The sequence below is a fragment of the Hemibagrus wyckioides genome, linkage group LG08 (assembly GCF_019097595.1).
Source record: "Hemibagrus wyckioides isolate EC202008001 linkage group LG08, SWU_Hwy_1.0, whole genome shotgun sequence".
Lineage (NCBI taxonomy): Eukaryota > Metazoa > Chordata > Actinopteri > Siluriformes > Bagridae > Hemibagrus > Hemibagrus wyckioides.
In genome coordinates, this window is record NC_080717.1 from 19,530,424 (window position 1) to 19,545,445 (window position 15,022).

Below are 15,022 nucleotides of genomic sequence, written 5' to 3' on the forward strand. Positions count from 1 at the left end.
CAGGGTAACACAACATGCCCTGACAGCACAGACCTGAGCTCACCGCTGTTTGCAGTTCTCACACTTCATATGTAAAGAAGTCTTCCTTTTTTGCAGAGAGTTGATGGAATTCCAGTGAGAAATGTCATGCTCATTTCATCAACTGATCATGCATATTTGATGGAGGGAAGCCAATCTTCATGGCTGGAGCGTCTGCTAGCAAGGCCAGAAATGTGTGATTCAGAGATGGTCGGATCGGTCTATCAGTCTGGCTGCCCAGGACAAGCACATTTTTGAACAGTCTATTAGTTTTTAATTCATAGAAGTATAGCAGACATGTAGGTTTAATGACCTGATTATAGATATAATATGTAATATTGATTTTTGCAACAGAAATCAAACCAAATATGGTATGTAGCCATGTTTGATTGATCATAAATCATCTTTCTCATTCAAAAATCCCACAACATGCGGCACTACACACATCAGCTGAGGCTTGACCTGGTGCTGGACAATGATCCTGTTATAAGTAACAGTAACCTCGCTCAGTACTTTTACATGCAACAATATGTCAGTAATCGGATTGATAGCTCAATCGTATCGAAAAACCTTCATGTAAACACCTCGATCGGTCTGAGTGAGCTCGATCCGATTGAGGTTTCGATCAGAATGAATGGGGTGTGGTGAAGATCAGAAATAATCGGGTAAATAAGAAAAAAGTCAGCCATGTAAACGCAAGAATCTGAGTATTTTCTTAGTCAAATTCAAAAATACCCTTTAGACACGTGCAATGGTGTGATTTGTGTTGCATTGTTTAGGGTACGTATAAACAGAATCTGCAATCACATTGAATTCATTCATATTGACAAATTGGACACATGTAAACACACCTACTTTTAAAATATCAAATAAAATTAAATAAAATAAAATACAAAGAGACACCACCACATCAAGAAGATCACTGAAGTTGACAGAAGTATTTTTGACACAGTCATTCATTTCTCATACATTTCTAGTCATTATTAGTGCACTTTGATAGCTAACTAGCTCGTCCTGCATTATTACCTCAGGTTAGCTACCACTTTTTCACAGTCATGAATACATAGACCCGGGAAACTTCAACATGCTGCATGGGTTTGACGAATGAATTAATGATTTGTCCACCCCAGTGTTCATTAGAGCTTCTTAAATCTGCAAATAACTAATCACATTACTGTTATGAATCAGGAAGCTGTTATTTGTGTTCCTCCCTTTTAAATATTTATTAAATATCCTTTAATGAATCTTTCAGAAAAGAGTGTATTTTATTCATGCTCCGCTTGTTCTACCATCACATATTAGAACCATTAATATGCTGAAGTTATATTTAATGCAGTTTTTCCTTCAAAAGGCCGGCGTAAGAATCCGTCAACTCTTGGGGCAAAGCTTTTTGGAGTCAGGCGAATTAAAGATGCATAGATTGCACTTTTTAAACTTTCATATTGTTGCCATTGTTTTGATTAGAAGAAAGAAAACTCGACTAGAATGGCTTCTCAGTGCATCTGGGGAAATTACACAAATCACATTTTCTTACAGAAATAGCACAGCATATGAGACTGTGTAAAAGTAACAATAGCCAGACTTTGGGAGTGTTAGGTATCTTCCCTACTGGTTTTCAATTACTTTTCCCACACATAGGAAGGTCTGGACACACTTGCAGCATTTATTTATATAATATTTATTTATACAGCTGATAAGATTAGTGTAGTTAATTTACAGAAAGCACAAAAATACAAATTCAGTAATCTAGTTGAATTAAGGACACTTTAGAAATGTGTTTGTGTTCTTCTAGGGGATAATTATGATTACTTAGAGCAGGGGTGAGTCATTCGATTTGATGTATCCATTAGACTAGAGACGGGCATCCACTTTATACTACCAGATCTTCCTCACTTTATATACGTTTTATACATTAGAAATGCAAAATCCAGCCTAACACATTTTTCACTTTGTGGTCCTGTTGATGAAACACACACACACACAAATACACACACATGCATGAGAGACTTACAGCTGTATGTAGTTAGATATTTTAGGACATTGTTTCATGCCTCCCTAAATCATTCTAATCTATCTTTAAATACGTACTGTATTTGTTGCAAGAGAGGTTGGGGTCAGGGAAGAAAACACGCATGGAGCAAATAAATGCATTGTGGGTAATTGTAAGAAATAGGCTCATTTTCTCCACTATAGCAGGAGTTGGAGATTATATATAAGACACTGCTATTAAAGATGACGTCAGATACCCCAACCTGGACCCCAATGTCATGGATATTGTCAGTAGAGCTACACCAGTGACTGAGCTTCACGGTTACTCAGAGTAACATGTAGCTGAATATATGCTAAAATACCCATTCATTTATTTTTTAATAGTTTATTTTAATAGTTTATTTTGCAATTATATTTACTAAAATCTACACTGGTCTTTTTTATATTGCTGCTTTTTTGCGGTTATGTTGTGTGTGTTCCAAGGTTTAAAATATGTACTAATTTAGCAGCTATATATCTAATTAGTGTATTTTAGATATATGTTACAGGCATTTAAATGGAAAGAAAGACAGCCCTGGGCTGTACATTTGCTTTATTTCCTCAAAGTGGTTAACAGCATTAATTAGGGCAGTTGTCAATGTTAAGTGAACCTATACAAGTTCCTTGTTCATACAGTTATCATTTGATGTGGGGCAACAAAGGTTAATTGTGTTGAGCACCATTAAATGTTGATATGTCCAAAGATGTGATATGTAGCCTTTCTCCTCATTTGTTAAGATATGAAAGGTCATTTACGAAAAAACAAGACTAGTGAAAAGAACGCTAATTATAGCCAAATGTGTAATTGTGTGTTACATGGTTTCGTAATGCAACAATTATCTTTTCCTCTTCTCTTGTCTTCCCTTATTACCATAGAAATTACAGACCTCCCAAGACAAATCCCCACCCACTCTGAGCATGGACTTGTTGAGCGAATCCCATGTGCTGGTGCTTTTCCTCACCTGCCTGGTGTCGCTGTGCTTGGCCCAGGAGAAGGATTACACAGTAAAGGAGGAACAGCCGGAGAACGTGCGCATCGGGAACCTGCGCAAAGACTTGGACCTAAACCTGGACCCCAATGTTAAGCTGTCCTCAGCCCTGGAGTTCAAACCTGTCTACAAGTCAGGAGAGGTTCCTTTAGTGAGGGTGGAGGCCAGCACGGGTGAGATCTTCACCACCTCGAATCGCATCGACCGTGAGAAGCTGTGCTCCGGAGTCTTCAATGAGAAACGCTGCTTCTATGAGATTGAGGTGGCTGTGTTGCCCGACGAGATCTTTCGCTTGGTCAAGATTCGCTTCCTTATTGAAGATATCAATGACAACGCCCCTCTGTTCCAGTCTACCGTCATTAACATCTCCATTCCCGAGAACACAGCTATCAATAACCGCTATCCGGTACCCTCAGCCTTCGACCCGGACGTGGGGCTTAATGGCATTCAGCATTATGAACTTGTCAAGGTGGGTGCACTGCTCTCCTGTGATTTGTTTAATTGCTACTGCCATTAAATAGATCCTTAAGGAATGTGAAAAATATTAGCACTGGTTTCAGGCTCAGGGTTCCACAAGCGATTTACTATTTTTCTTTCTTTGTTTAAAGAAAAGTATAAAGATATTCAGTCTCTCCAGGATTTCACAGAATTTTTGTGATGGTTCATGCTTGAGTTTCAGGGTTTTTTTTTTTTATTAGCAATGCAGTTTGCTGAGTTTTGTGTGCTTTTTTGCAGAAAACTACTTAAATTGGTGAAACTGCAGGCATAGTATTCTCTTCTTTTAAACTCCTCCCACTGAAAACATATACTTTCTATGCTCTACTTATGTTTGACACACATGAATCAAAGAGAGCCTTGGCTAAATGCACTGTGTGCATGCACAAAACTGTGAAATCCTTGAGGGACTGGATATTGGGTGAAAACAATATACTGAGTATTAATTTTTCCATTCATGACTAATATGAATCAGAAAATATGTGTAATATCTCAGTGTATTAATGTACACATTATAACCTCTAATAATTGAACACATTCTGTTAAAGAATACACATAATATAGCAAATTTATTTCACACAAATTTCACAGATTCATTTCACTGTGTATGCAGTGCAACTGTTATTGCAGTTGGACATCTTGTTTTAGTCTGGCTGAATAGAGATAATTATCTAAAGCATATTACCTATTCTTGCTCAGCTAGTCACAGTACCTTTTTCTTTTTCACCAAAGAAGCATATACAACGAATAAACAAAAATTGTGTGCACTCATATTTATCTCCGGGTTTGATTAAGACCACAAAACACTTGGAAAGAAAATAAAAGAATGAAAAAAGGCGCTACTGCCATTAATATGTGAAAGAGTAATTTGTATCTGCTTGTGAGAATTAGCAGAATCCATGCCTTCCATGTCTGATTAAGTCATCAATTTGCATTTTTAAAGAGCTATAGCTGCCAAGGCATCTCTAGTGCAACACTTCATTGCTTGTGCTTGGAAAATGACCAAAGTAAAATTACAACATAGTTGCAGATTCGAATAAATATGTGCAACGTCTGCTTTTGGCTTGATAATTCAGTTTATTCTTTTTTATTTTGAACTTGAGAGCAGCCTCTTGCTTCCAAATTGGATATGCAAACATGAATCAAAGGACAGTTCAGTCACGGTGGGACAAAGTGAATGCCGAATACAGACGAGAGGATGTATTTTTGTCCTCTGAGCTTGCTGCGAATATCACTTGAGTAGAATCTGACCGCAAATCCACTTCTTGGACTGTGTCTGGTCCTCTGACAGATAGCGAGTGTGAGCCTGTGATCTCTCACACAGTCCTACTTTACCCAGAGAGACGAGCTGATCTACAGCATGGTGGTGCTTGATTAGCATCATGGCAGCTTTTGCACGTACAGCGAGAGGCTCTGCTCTCAAAGAGCGATGCCAGAGATCCTGTTTTCGCTTGTTGCGTGCTCACGGCATATTCTGAAAAAGAGAAAGCCTTGACTTATGACACAGGTTTTGAATTCTTTCCCTGTGCCTGGTTTATACCACAAGTGCTATGGAATTCTCAGATAAAATGGTTAGTAGATATTGATAAATAGTCTATAACATCATTGTTCGTGTTAATTTTACATTTTTTTTAAATTAGATTTTTATTCTAATATGTGCTTGTTTTGATAGCAGCTTGGTATGGTGAAGATTTCTTTAAGCAGATGTTTCGTTAACATTTATAAAATGAAAACCCAGTGTAAGCTAGAGTCTTCAGGATAGATGACTTTGCAGGGTTTTTTTATAGGAACATTTTTTGTCTTATTAATTTCTAGAGACAGTAAATAAAGAGAGGGTGTTGAAGGGAAGGCTGTTTATTGCTGCTATAACAAGTGATAACAGGAGGAACTCACTTGTCTTAGGGCGCTTTCACAATAAATATAACTGTAAATGGATAAAAAGTATTGCATTCATTGTATTTGTCATAATTCAAGCTGCTGTTGTCGGAAAAGAATCACCTGTTAGGTGTTAGCGCCTCACAGGAAAATAATCGCTATGGGACAGCATTCCCTATCACGTTTTAGTCCTTATTTAACTGATGCGCCATATTTATCGTTCCATCAGCATTAGTGTTGCTGTGTCACCTGGAATGGTGGACACATCAAGGTCAATCTGGTGAAAGTAATACTATGCATTACTGGGGGAGAGCTTTCCATTAGATGAGATTTTATCACTTAAAAAGAGCCTTTTTTTTTTACAAGTTCTGTCTCGAGGCATGTGGATCAGATCAGGCTCATGGGATAAAAATATTGACTTTTCTGTTGTGGGTTCCACCCCACTCATTGTTATTTTCACTCCACCATTTAAGCACTCTAACCCCACATTAAGATACCTATCCCTCCCTTTCCACCACTTAAATGGCTCATGGGGGAACTATCACTATATGGTGGTTCTGTGCTTAAATAAAACACTACAAAAGGCTTCCCTTATTATACAAGCCAGGATCTCATTACGTCTGATGCTGTGTTAACATTGTTGGTATGTTTAGCCTTGTTCGGCTAAACTAATTTGTATGCATATTTAATTCGGCACTTACATTGTTGAAGCTGGATCAGTGGCAGCCAAGGAGGTGATGCACTCATTAAAACATTAATGATCAAGAAGTGACAAGTGAAGAAGTGACTGGCATGCCATGAGACCTCTTTTTCTGTAAACATTTCCATACCAACCTAGCTGTAATGAGCTGTCCTCTTTTTGAACAAACTAATTACCATGAGGCTTAAAACTGATCAGTCCAGAAGTTTGTTACCTTGGGGACAAATAGGTTGTGAGAAAGAGCACTCAAGGTCTGTGGATAGTCATTAGCACAGTGTGTTTAGAGCTTATTCCTTTTGTGTGTGTGTGTGTGTGTGTGTGTGGAGGGGAGGGGGTATGTCAGTTTGAGTAAACATACAAAATAGATCAAGTGCAAGCTTGATGGTGATGGCTGACTAATTTCAGATAGTGCCCTGGACAGAACATAGGGGGCTTCCAGCCATACTGCTCACTTTCATTTGGTTCCAGTTATCATTTGTGGCTGAATTTTGGCTGGGGGCTGGTCCAGTGAGACAGCTCTTGTGTTTTGGTCTTTGCCAAATGGTTTAAATTGGATCAGAGTTGGTAACAAAAGAGAAAGGGGAGCACATGGTCAGAGGATTGGGAAAGAGAGTGTTTAAATCTTTATAGCCTCATTTGTTGGGCTGCACATGACATCTTTCAATGTTTTTGTACATACAAAGCCCTATACATGCGTGCTTGGTATAGATTTATAGTCTACTTTCTCTGTTAACTTCATTCAAGGTCATATTTTCCATTCATGATGCTGGACGAGTCACCGATTTAGCTGTCTGTAACTGAATAACAGTTATGTTTTTTGGTCCCTGATGCTTTTGAGATGCATTGTTCCTGTTGCATATATCTCTTGATGGCGTATTCTATAGTTAGTACCAATTTCTGTATCTTCTGGGGGTTATCCTCCTAAGAAACAAATTCACCTTATGTGTTTCTCTTAATACGCTGCAGGTCAGTGGGGATAAATATGGAGCGAATCCCAACCAGCATGCATATTATTTTCAGATGATTGTCACTTCCCTTGGGCTGGTGATTCATGCTCTTTTGACTCTTTCTTAGCCTGCCTGAAGGTAATCACAATCCCCAGCCTCATTCTGTATGGGCTAAACTGGAACAAAAGTGTTGCTTGATAACTCATGCAGCCCTTGGCCAGAGGAAAAAAGCTAGTTCTATTAGATCCAGTGGGTATTGTCTTCAGCTGTGCGTGTAAACACAACCAGATATAGACTACTAAAAGTTTGACTAAAAGATATTGTCTTCACATGCCAAATAACCCATGGCAATGCCGTGGAAATTGTGCAAATAAAGAAAGGAATATATAATAGAGACAACATTTTATTTTTATTGTTTAGGAAAACAGCACATAAAATATTTGCGATATTAAATTATATGTAACACTACTACTACTACCACTAATAATAATAATAATAATAATAATAATAATAATAATAATAATAATAATAATAATAATAATAATAATAATAATAATTGAACAATAATATAAATAAAAAAACACGCTTATATCAGTATTTGTACTTTAACTTTTAAGGTGTTCCTCAGTCTTTTTCCAGAACATTCCAGTGGTTCACATTTTTAACCACATTTTATATATAACATATATATATATATGTGTGTGTGTGTGTGTGTATAAGCGAATAACACACACACATATTATATATATATATATATATATATATATATATATATATATATATATATATATATATAATATGTGTGTGTGTTATTCGCTTATACACACACACACACACACATATATGTATATATGTTATATATAAAATATTATATATATATATATATATATATATATATATGTGTGTGTGTGTGTGTGTGTGTATAAACGAATAAGTGCTGTCTGAACAAAACAAATATATATATTTGTCTTGTTCAGACAGCTCTGCCTCTTCCTCTAAAACCCATATCAACATTATTTGTAAAAATAAGTAAGTAGTCCACATACCTTTCACTGGTAGAGCATAAGAGTCACACTAAAATCTCATAGCAAATATTATACATTGTAATCAGCGAGTATGAGAGTATTAGATTTCTTGGTGTATTGCCAATTATTTTGCAGTTTTGTTATAAGATCTTCAACTCATTTTGTACTAATAGACCTGGGCCATTTTTTTTTAATGTCAGTCACTATATACATTAAACTGTAACAGGTTTAAGTCATACAAAATTTCTCAAGCTTTCTGAAGCCTTCATGTGGAACTAATGTACTGACTTATTATCAAGCAAAGAACTAATATTCAGCCAAGATGACAGAAAAATAGTTTAACTAGTTTCAAATATAATCACAAGAAAAGGCAGAAAAATCAACAAAGATTTACTCTGATCTGACACCAGCAGTGGAACAAATAAGAATCGTGGAAAGATTGCATAGCAACGAAAACTCCAGCAACACTCACCCAGTAGCAGCACATTCACAATAGCACTCAGTATAATGAAAATAGGAACACACCTCACCATGTATAGTCACTAGACTTCCCTGCATGCAATATGCTTTAAGAAGGAAAACATGCTGGTGGCAACACTTTCAGCTGGGAGGTCTACGCTACAGAAACAACAGTGTGCTTTATAAAAATGTGGACACAACCAGCTGACCTCAGGCCCCGACTGTTTAAAAGACGAGTGCCACACATCTCTGTTCTCACTCTTCCCCCACCCTTTATTCAAGTTCTCCCTCACAGACTTGATGCCTCAAGCTCTAGTCTTTTCTCTGTCATTCTCGCCTTATTCACCACACTCTTTCTTCACATCTTTCCCTAGCGTCCTTTCGGCCCCTGTAAGCTCTCTGTCCAGCAGTGTACCTTAAATAGATCACAATCAGAGCCCAACAATCCCCTCCTCCAATCTGAGGTTCCTTTTGGTGGACCCTTTTCACATTTCTAGAAGTAGCCTTCAGAGGGTAATGCTGCCTCAGCTACACCAACAACAGTGCAATGAAAGAAAGCCAAATGGAATCAACCACCGTTTATAAGACGTATTATAGAAAAACTGTGAACTGCAGTAGAATCTAAGAAACGGCTTGAAATATCAGCACAAGTACTGTTTAGGGGGCAAATAAACTGCAAGCACAGTGAACAAAGCTAAACTGACTCTCCAGCCAACCTGCAGAGTTTACTTCAAGTTTATGAGACTTTTCATCCTCTTCACTGATTGGTAGAATCTATCTGGTTGTCGACCATTAAACAAAAGCAAACAAAAACACTCATCATTCTCATCAAAAGCGTTAACTCCCACATAGCAGCCAATTAGCCTGAAATGCAGCTAGCTAACTTTAGCAAAAGAATGCAATATGTGCTAAATATTTTTTTTAATCAGTGATACCATTCAGTTGCTATCTCTTTCAACCAACCTGCATTTTTACCATTAAAAAAAAAAAACACAGAAATCTGTGAAAAGAAATTAGGAAATAAAATTAATCATACTTCTAGCTACATATCAGTACAAACCAAAAAAAATAAAAATAAAAAATTCTAGCTAGGTCCGGCATTTAAATTCTTCCCCCTCTTCTTTTTTCCACCTTTTTTCTTTTCCATGTCAGCCATGACAAAATATTTGCTAAACAGGATAATCTCTTCTAGCATTAAATGTGATGTGCAGCTTATCTCAAACGGTAAATGCTTTTTCTTAGGTGTAGCATGAATGTGTTGCTGACTGAAAATGCTTCAAAGAGACTTATTGTTTCTCAGATATGCTAACACTGAGTACTGTGTTTGCCCGTGTCATTCTCTTTTGCTCTACCTTCTGAAAGGAGGGAATGGGTTGACGGCTTTTAGTTTTATGTAGCCTGATCTGTAATCATAAATATTAGTGCTGGTTTTAAAAGCAAGGCAATTACTTTGAACAGTCAAAGCTGGCTTCTCATAGGGATTACATGTGCATTTCTATTTTATTTTCCTTAGGCTTTAACCCTCCTTTTGAGAAAAGCTCTCTTTTTAAAAGTTGCCCCCCCCCACTCTGTAATTTATGGTGGTCCTGCAGAATACTTAAAATAGAAGCTTATCTATTTGCTTTCCTCTTTCAACTGTCTTTCTGTGTATTTTAAAGTGGAATAACTATCTACACTATAGTACATCAGCCTCTTTATAAAAAGGTAAAATTGAAAGGTAAAGCCTCATTTTAGGTGTAGCACAATCCAGTGTGCTGAGAAGGGAATCAGCCCACATCTACCTTTTCATTAATGGGCTGGACGGTTAGGCTTTGCTACATGAAAATGTTCACCGTGTTTTCTCTATAATGCTAATATTGTATTTGAGCATCAGCATCACCTAAATCTCTCAAATAAATTTAACCATTATTAAAAGGAGGGAGGAAATGCAAATGATACAAAATCCCATTCAATAAACAGATGTGTTGTAATGACTTCAAAAGCAATTTCTGCATCAGCTTCTATTTAGGCGAGCAAATACGGGAATGAAAATTTAATTCTGTCCAGTTTTCTTTGTTCCATCATAACTGTCTTGATTGTTTACCATATTTTGGACTTGATTAACTCGGAGAGAAAAAGAGCACAAAGTGCAAAACGTAAAGCGCACACTCTATATAAGCTATCAGGTTTGCATAAGCTTTTATAAGTGGATCCTATCCCCTGGCTGCATGTTTAAAGTATTTTAAGGCCTTGTGCACTTTCTAATAGGATTAAAGAACTTTATCCTTAAGGTTTGTTGCTGCTGCCTGAATAAACATCTATTTAAAGGAAAAAATATGACAGTTTTCATATTTATAGAAGCACAGAGTTGTGCTTTTAACGTGTATAAAATTATGTAATACAAACCATGTTATTTAAGAAGACAGGCTTTTAGACATACAAATGAATATGCATTTTCTTAAGTCAGTAAGCAGTTTATTCACAAGCTTATTGTTTTCTGTCTCTTTCAGAGTGTGAGCGAGTTTGGCCTGGACATCATTGAAACTCCGGAGGGAGACAAGTGGCCCCAACTCATAGTCCAACAAAATTTGGATCGAGAAACCAAGGACACTTTTGTGATGAAAATCAAAGTGGAAGATGGTGGCACACCTCCAAAGTCCAGCACAGCCATCCTCCAGGTCACTGTCTCCGATGTAAATGACAATCGCCCAGTGTTCAAGGACAGTGAGGTGGAGGTAAACGTGCCAGAGAATGCCCCTATGGGGACATCAGTCACTCAACTCCATGCCACTGATGCTGATCTTGGCTCCAATGCTCAGATCCACTTTTCCTTTAGCAATCAAATCTCTTTGGTATCCAGACGGCACTTTGCTATTGACAGTTCTACTGGATTGATTACAATCAAGCAGCCATTGGACAGGGAATCCAACCCAGTCCACAAGCTTATAGTCCTGGCAAGTGACGGTAGCACCACACCTTCAAGGGCTACTGTCATAGTAAACGTAACAGACATTAATGACAATGTTCCGTCCATTGACACTCGGTATATAATAAACCTTGTAAATGGCACAGTACTGTTGTCTGAAAATGCCCCTCTAAACACAAAAATAGCTCTAATTACAGTGACTGACAAGGATGCTGACCTTAATGGTAAAGTGACGTGTTACACGGATCATGACGTACCCTTTCGGTTGAAGCCTGTTTTTAATGACCAATTCTTGTTGGAAACTGCAGCTCCCTTAGATTACGAGACTACTCGGGAGTATGCAATTAAGATAGTAGCTTCAGATTCAGGGAAACCTCCTTTAAACACGTCCGCAATGATCCTCATTAAAATCAAGGATGAGAATGATAATATCCCAGTTTTCCCCCAGCCAGAGATTCAGCTGTCCATCCCAGAGAACAATGACCCTGGCACACAGCTGATAAAGATCAGTGCCACGGATGCAGACAGTGGTTCTAATGCCCTTATTATTTATACCCTTGGTCCAGACGCACCTGATGGGTTTAACATAGATTCCAGGTCTGGTATACTCTCCGTCAGCAAGCGACTAGACAGAGAAAAACAGGAAACCTATTCATTTACAGTCATTGCCAAGGATAATGGTTCTAATCCTCTGCAAAGCAATGTCACTGTGAAGCTAATTGTCCAAGACCAAAATGACAACAGTCCAGCCTTCACCCATCCTGAGTACAATTTCTACGTGCCTGAGAACTTGCCTTTATATGGCACAGTTGGCTTGATTACAGTTACAGACGCAGATGCTGGTGATAATTCAGTGGTTACCCTCTCAATCATAAATGGGAAGGACAATTTTATCATTGACCCCAAAACTGGCGTAATTAAACCAAACATTACATTCGACCGGGAGCAGCAAAGTTCATATACCTTTATAGTCAAAGCTGTGGATGGAGGATTAATTCAGACAACTTCATATGCCAAGGTTACCATAAATGTTGTTGATATTAATGACAATCGGCCTGTGTTTGTCATCCCACCTTCCAACTACTCCTATGACCTAGTCCCTTTCACAACCAGCCCTGGCTCTGTGGTGACCCGAGTGTATGCCATTGACAATGACACTGGCATGAATGCAGAGCTGCAGTACAGCATTATTGGAGGTTCACCAAGAGGACTGTTTGCTATTGACAAAACTACAGGGAACATTACTCTGCAGGAGAAGATTGTTAATGCTGATCAAGGCCTTCATAGGTTGGTCGTAATGGTCAAAGACTTAGGACAGCCAGACCCCTTGCATGCAATTGCGCTTGTTCACTTGTTTGTGAATGATACTGTCTCCAACGCTACATTCATTCAGGAGCAAGTCCGAAAAAGTATGGAGACACCCTTGGACAGAAATGTTGGGGACAATGATGTAATCCCTCAAACCAATGGCTATGTAATTGTTGTCATAGCCATAATTGCTGGGACTATGACTGTGATATTGGTGATATTTGTGACTGCTTTGGTACGTTGTCGACAAACACCCAGACACAAAGTTGTTCAGAAGGGCAAGCAAAGTGGTGAGTGGGTATCACCAAACCAGGAAGGGCGGCAGATCAAAAAGAAGAAGAAGAAAAAGAAGAGGTCCCCTAAGAGCTTGCTGCTGAATTTTGTCACTATTGAAGAATCCAAATCTGAAGACCCTACTCATGAGCACATCAATGGCACCTTAGACCTTCCAGTTGAGCTTGAGGAGCAGACAATGGGGAAGTATAATTGGGCCACCACACCCACCACATTTAAACCTGACAGCCCTGATTTAGCCAAGCATTATAAGTCAGCTTCTCCCCAGCCTACCTTTCAGATCAAACCAGAAACCCCAGTGGCTCCCAAGAAGCACCATGTCATTCAGGAACTCCCCTTGGACAACACATTCGTAGTTGGCTGTGACTCTCTCTCCAAATGCTCCTCCAGCAGCTCCGACCCCTACAGTGTCTCAGAGTGCAACTGTCAAGGGAGCTTCACGGCACCCGGGCAAATTCACACCCGACAGGTAATTCACAACTTTCTTTTTAACTCACTTCACTATTCCTTCTTGTTCTCCTCATTTAACTGCCCTTCTGTTGGAAAGAGTCTGGGTGGAGGTTGGCAGGGGCATGGGCAGGGATTCAACCACACAAAAGCTCAAACATGCATGAACGCCCATCAGCACTGAGTATTAAGAAAGCTGTTGGGAAAAAAGCTTACACCTAAGGAGATGGCATCTGTTGTACTTTTTGGCTGCTAGCTTTTATTAAAAACCAGAAAGAAAGCACTTCATTTATATTTAAAAATAAAAAGAAAAGCTGCTGAGATATTCATAGCTGGACAGAATTAGGAAAACTGTCACAAATTAGGTTAAACACCAGCTGTAAGACTTAAGAATGATACATTGGATCACATAATTCAGTGAAAGTATCAAAGTTAAATAGTATTATTTTCTTTCAGAGAAGGGTTACAATTTTAAAGAGCGATTATTAGACGTACAAAAGTTCTGAATGTTCGATTATGATTGACATATCAAAACCAAGTGTGCTTGACAGCAAATCAAATCAAGGATTGAGATGCATTCCACAGGCACAGCTGAACAGATGCACATGGTTGAAGCAATAGTTCTCACAATTAAAGCTGAAAGTTGTACAGACGTAGACGGAAGTGTATTTATTTCCACTACAATTCAAAACAGTTTATTATATAAGCTGTCTATGTGGCGACGCACCAGCGTTATTGACAGACATGTTCATTTGAATACTGGTATATTCTAGCTTATGAGACCTGATATGTGCCGAATGCAAAGTGGCTTCTAAATAAACGTAGACAAGGGAAATAAATGGAAATCTGGGCTGGATGGGAAGGTGGCCTTGCAGCAACAGGTCCTGTTTTAGACAAATACTGAGCTGTGAAATTGCGGGTCAAAAAGATCAAGGTGAATGCAAACCTTTTGAATTCAGAGACTTAAATAAAGAAGCAGATTCATGATAGGTCTCAGGACAGTCCATTTTTCTTTTACTTTTCTTTATTTTAGTGAGCCTTTGTGATATCAACTAATTTCAAAGACATTTTCTACATCAGCAACATTATCAGTTTTCTATGACTCTTATTCCAGGAACGAGATGTGAAAGGCAAATATCACTGAAAATATCAGTTTTTAATTTGCTCTCACATTTCCTGAGTCTCTGAGGAAATAGTTTAATATTTTTAAGTATGTTTGTTCAGTATTCCTCACCGTATTTGTTTTCGTTTTCTTTAATGGCTGTCCATAATGCAGAAAATCCCTCTCTGCATATTCCTTGCAAATTTACTCAGACATACAGTATTATGTGCATGATGATTTAAGGTGACACCCACATGCAGCTAATAGTCCTTTCTCGCCATCAGCATTTCTTTTCGAATGGGACTAAAAGCAATGCTCTGCCACGGTGCATTATATATAAACCTACTTACATGGTCAGAATACTAAATTACATATTATTTCTTTTCATAATTCAGTTTGGTTTGTCAGGCGATTGTGAAACATGCAGAAA

At 38.2% G+C, this 15,022-nt stretch overlaps 1 protein-coding gene across 3 annotated transcripts in view; it reads left to right on the plus strand.

The window, feature by feature from the left end:
- Positions 1 to 15,022, plus strand: part of pcdh11 (protocadherin 11) — a 193,138-nt gene that overhangs the window by 5,694 nt on the left and 172,422 nt on the right. For all 3 annotated transcript variants that reach the window (XM_058398041.1, XM_058398042.1, XM_058398043.1), the window contains exons 2-3: positions 2,923 to 3,504; positions 11,026 to 13,512. In XM_058398041.1, coding sequence (XP_058254024.1) covers positions 2,965 to 3,504; positions 11,026 to 13,512 — 3,027 coding nt within the window. In that variant the 5' untranslated portion in view covers positions 2,923 to 2,964. The remainder of the gene's footprint in view (positions 1 to 2,922; positions 3,505 to 11,025; positions 13,513 to 15,022) is intronic.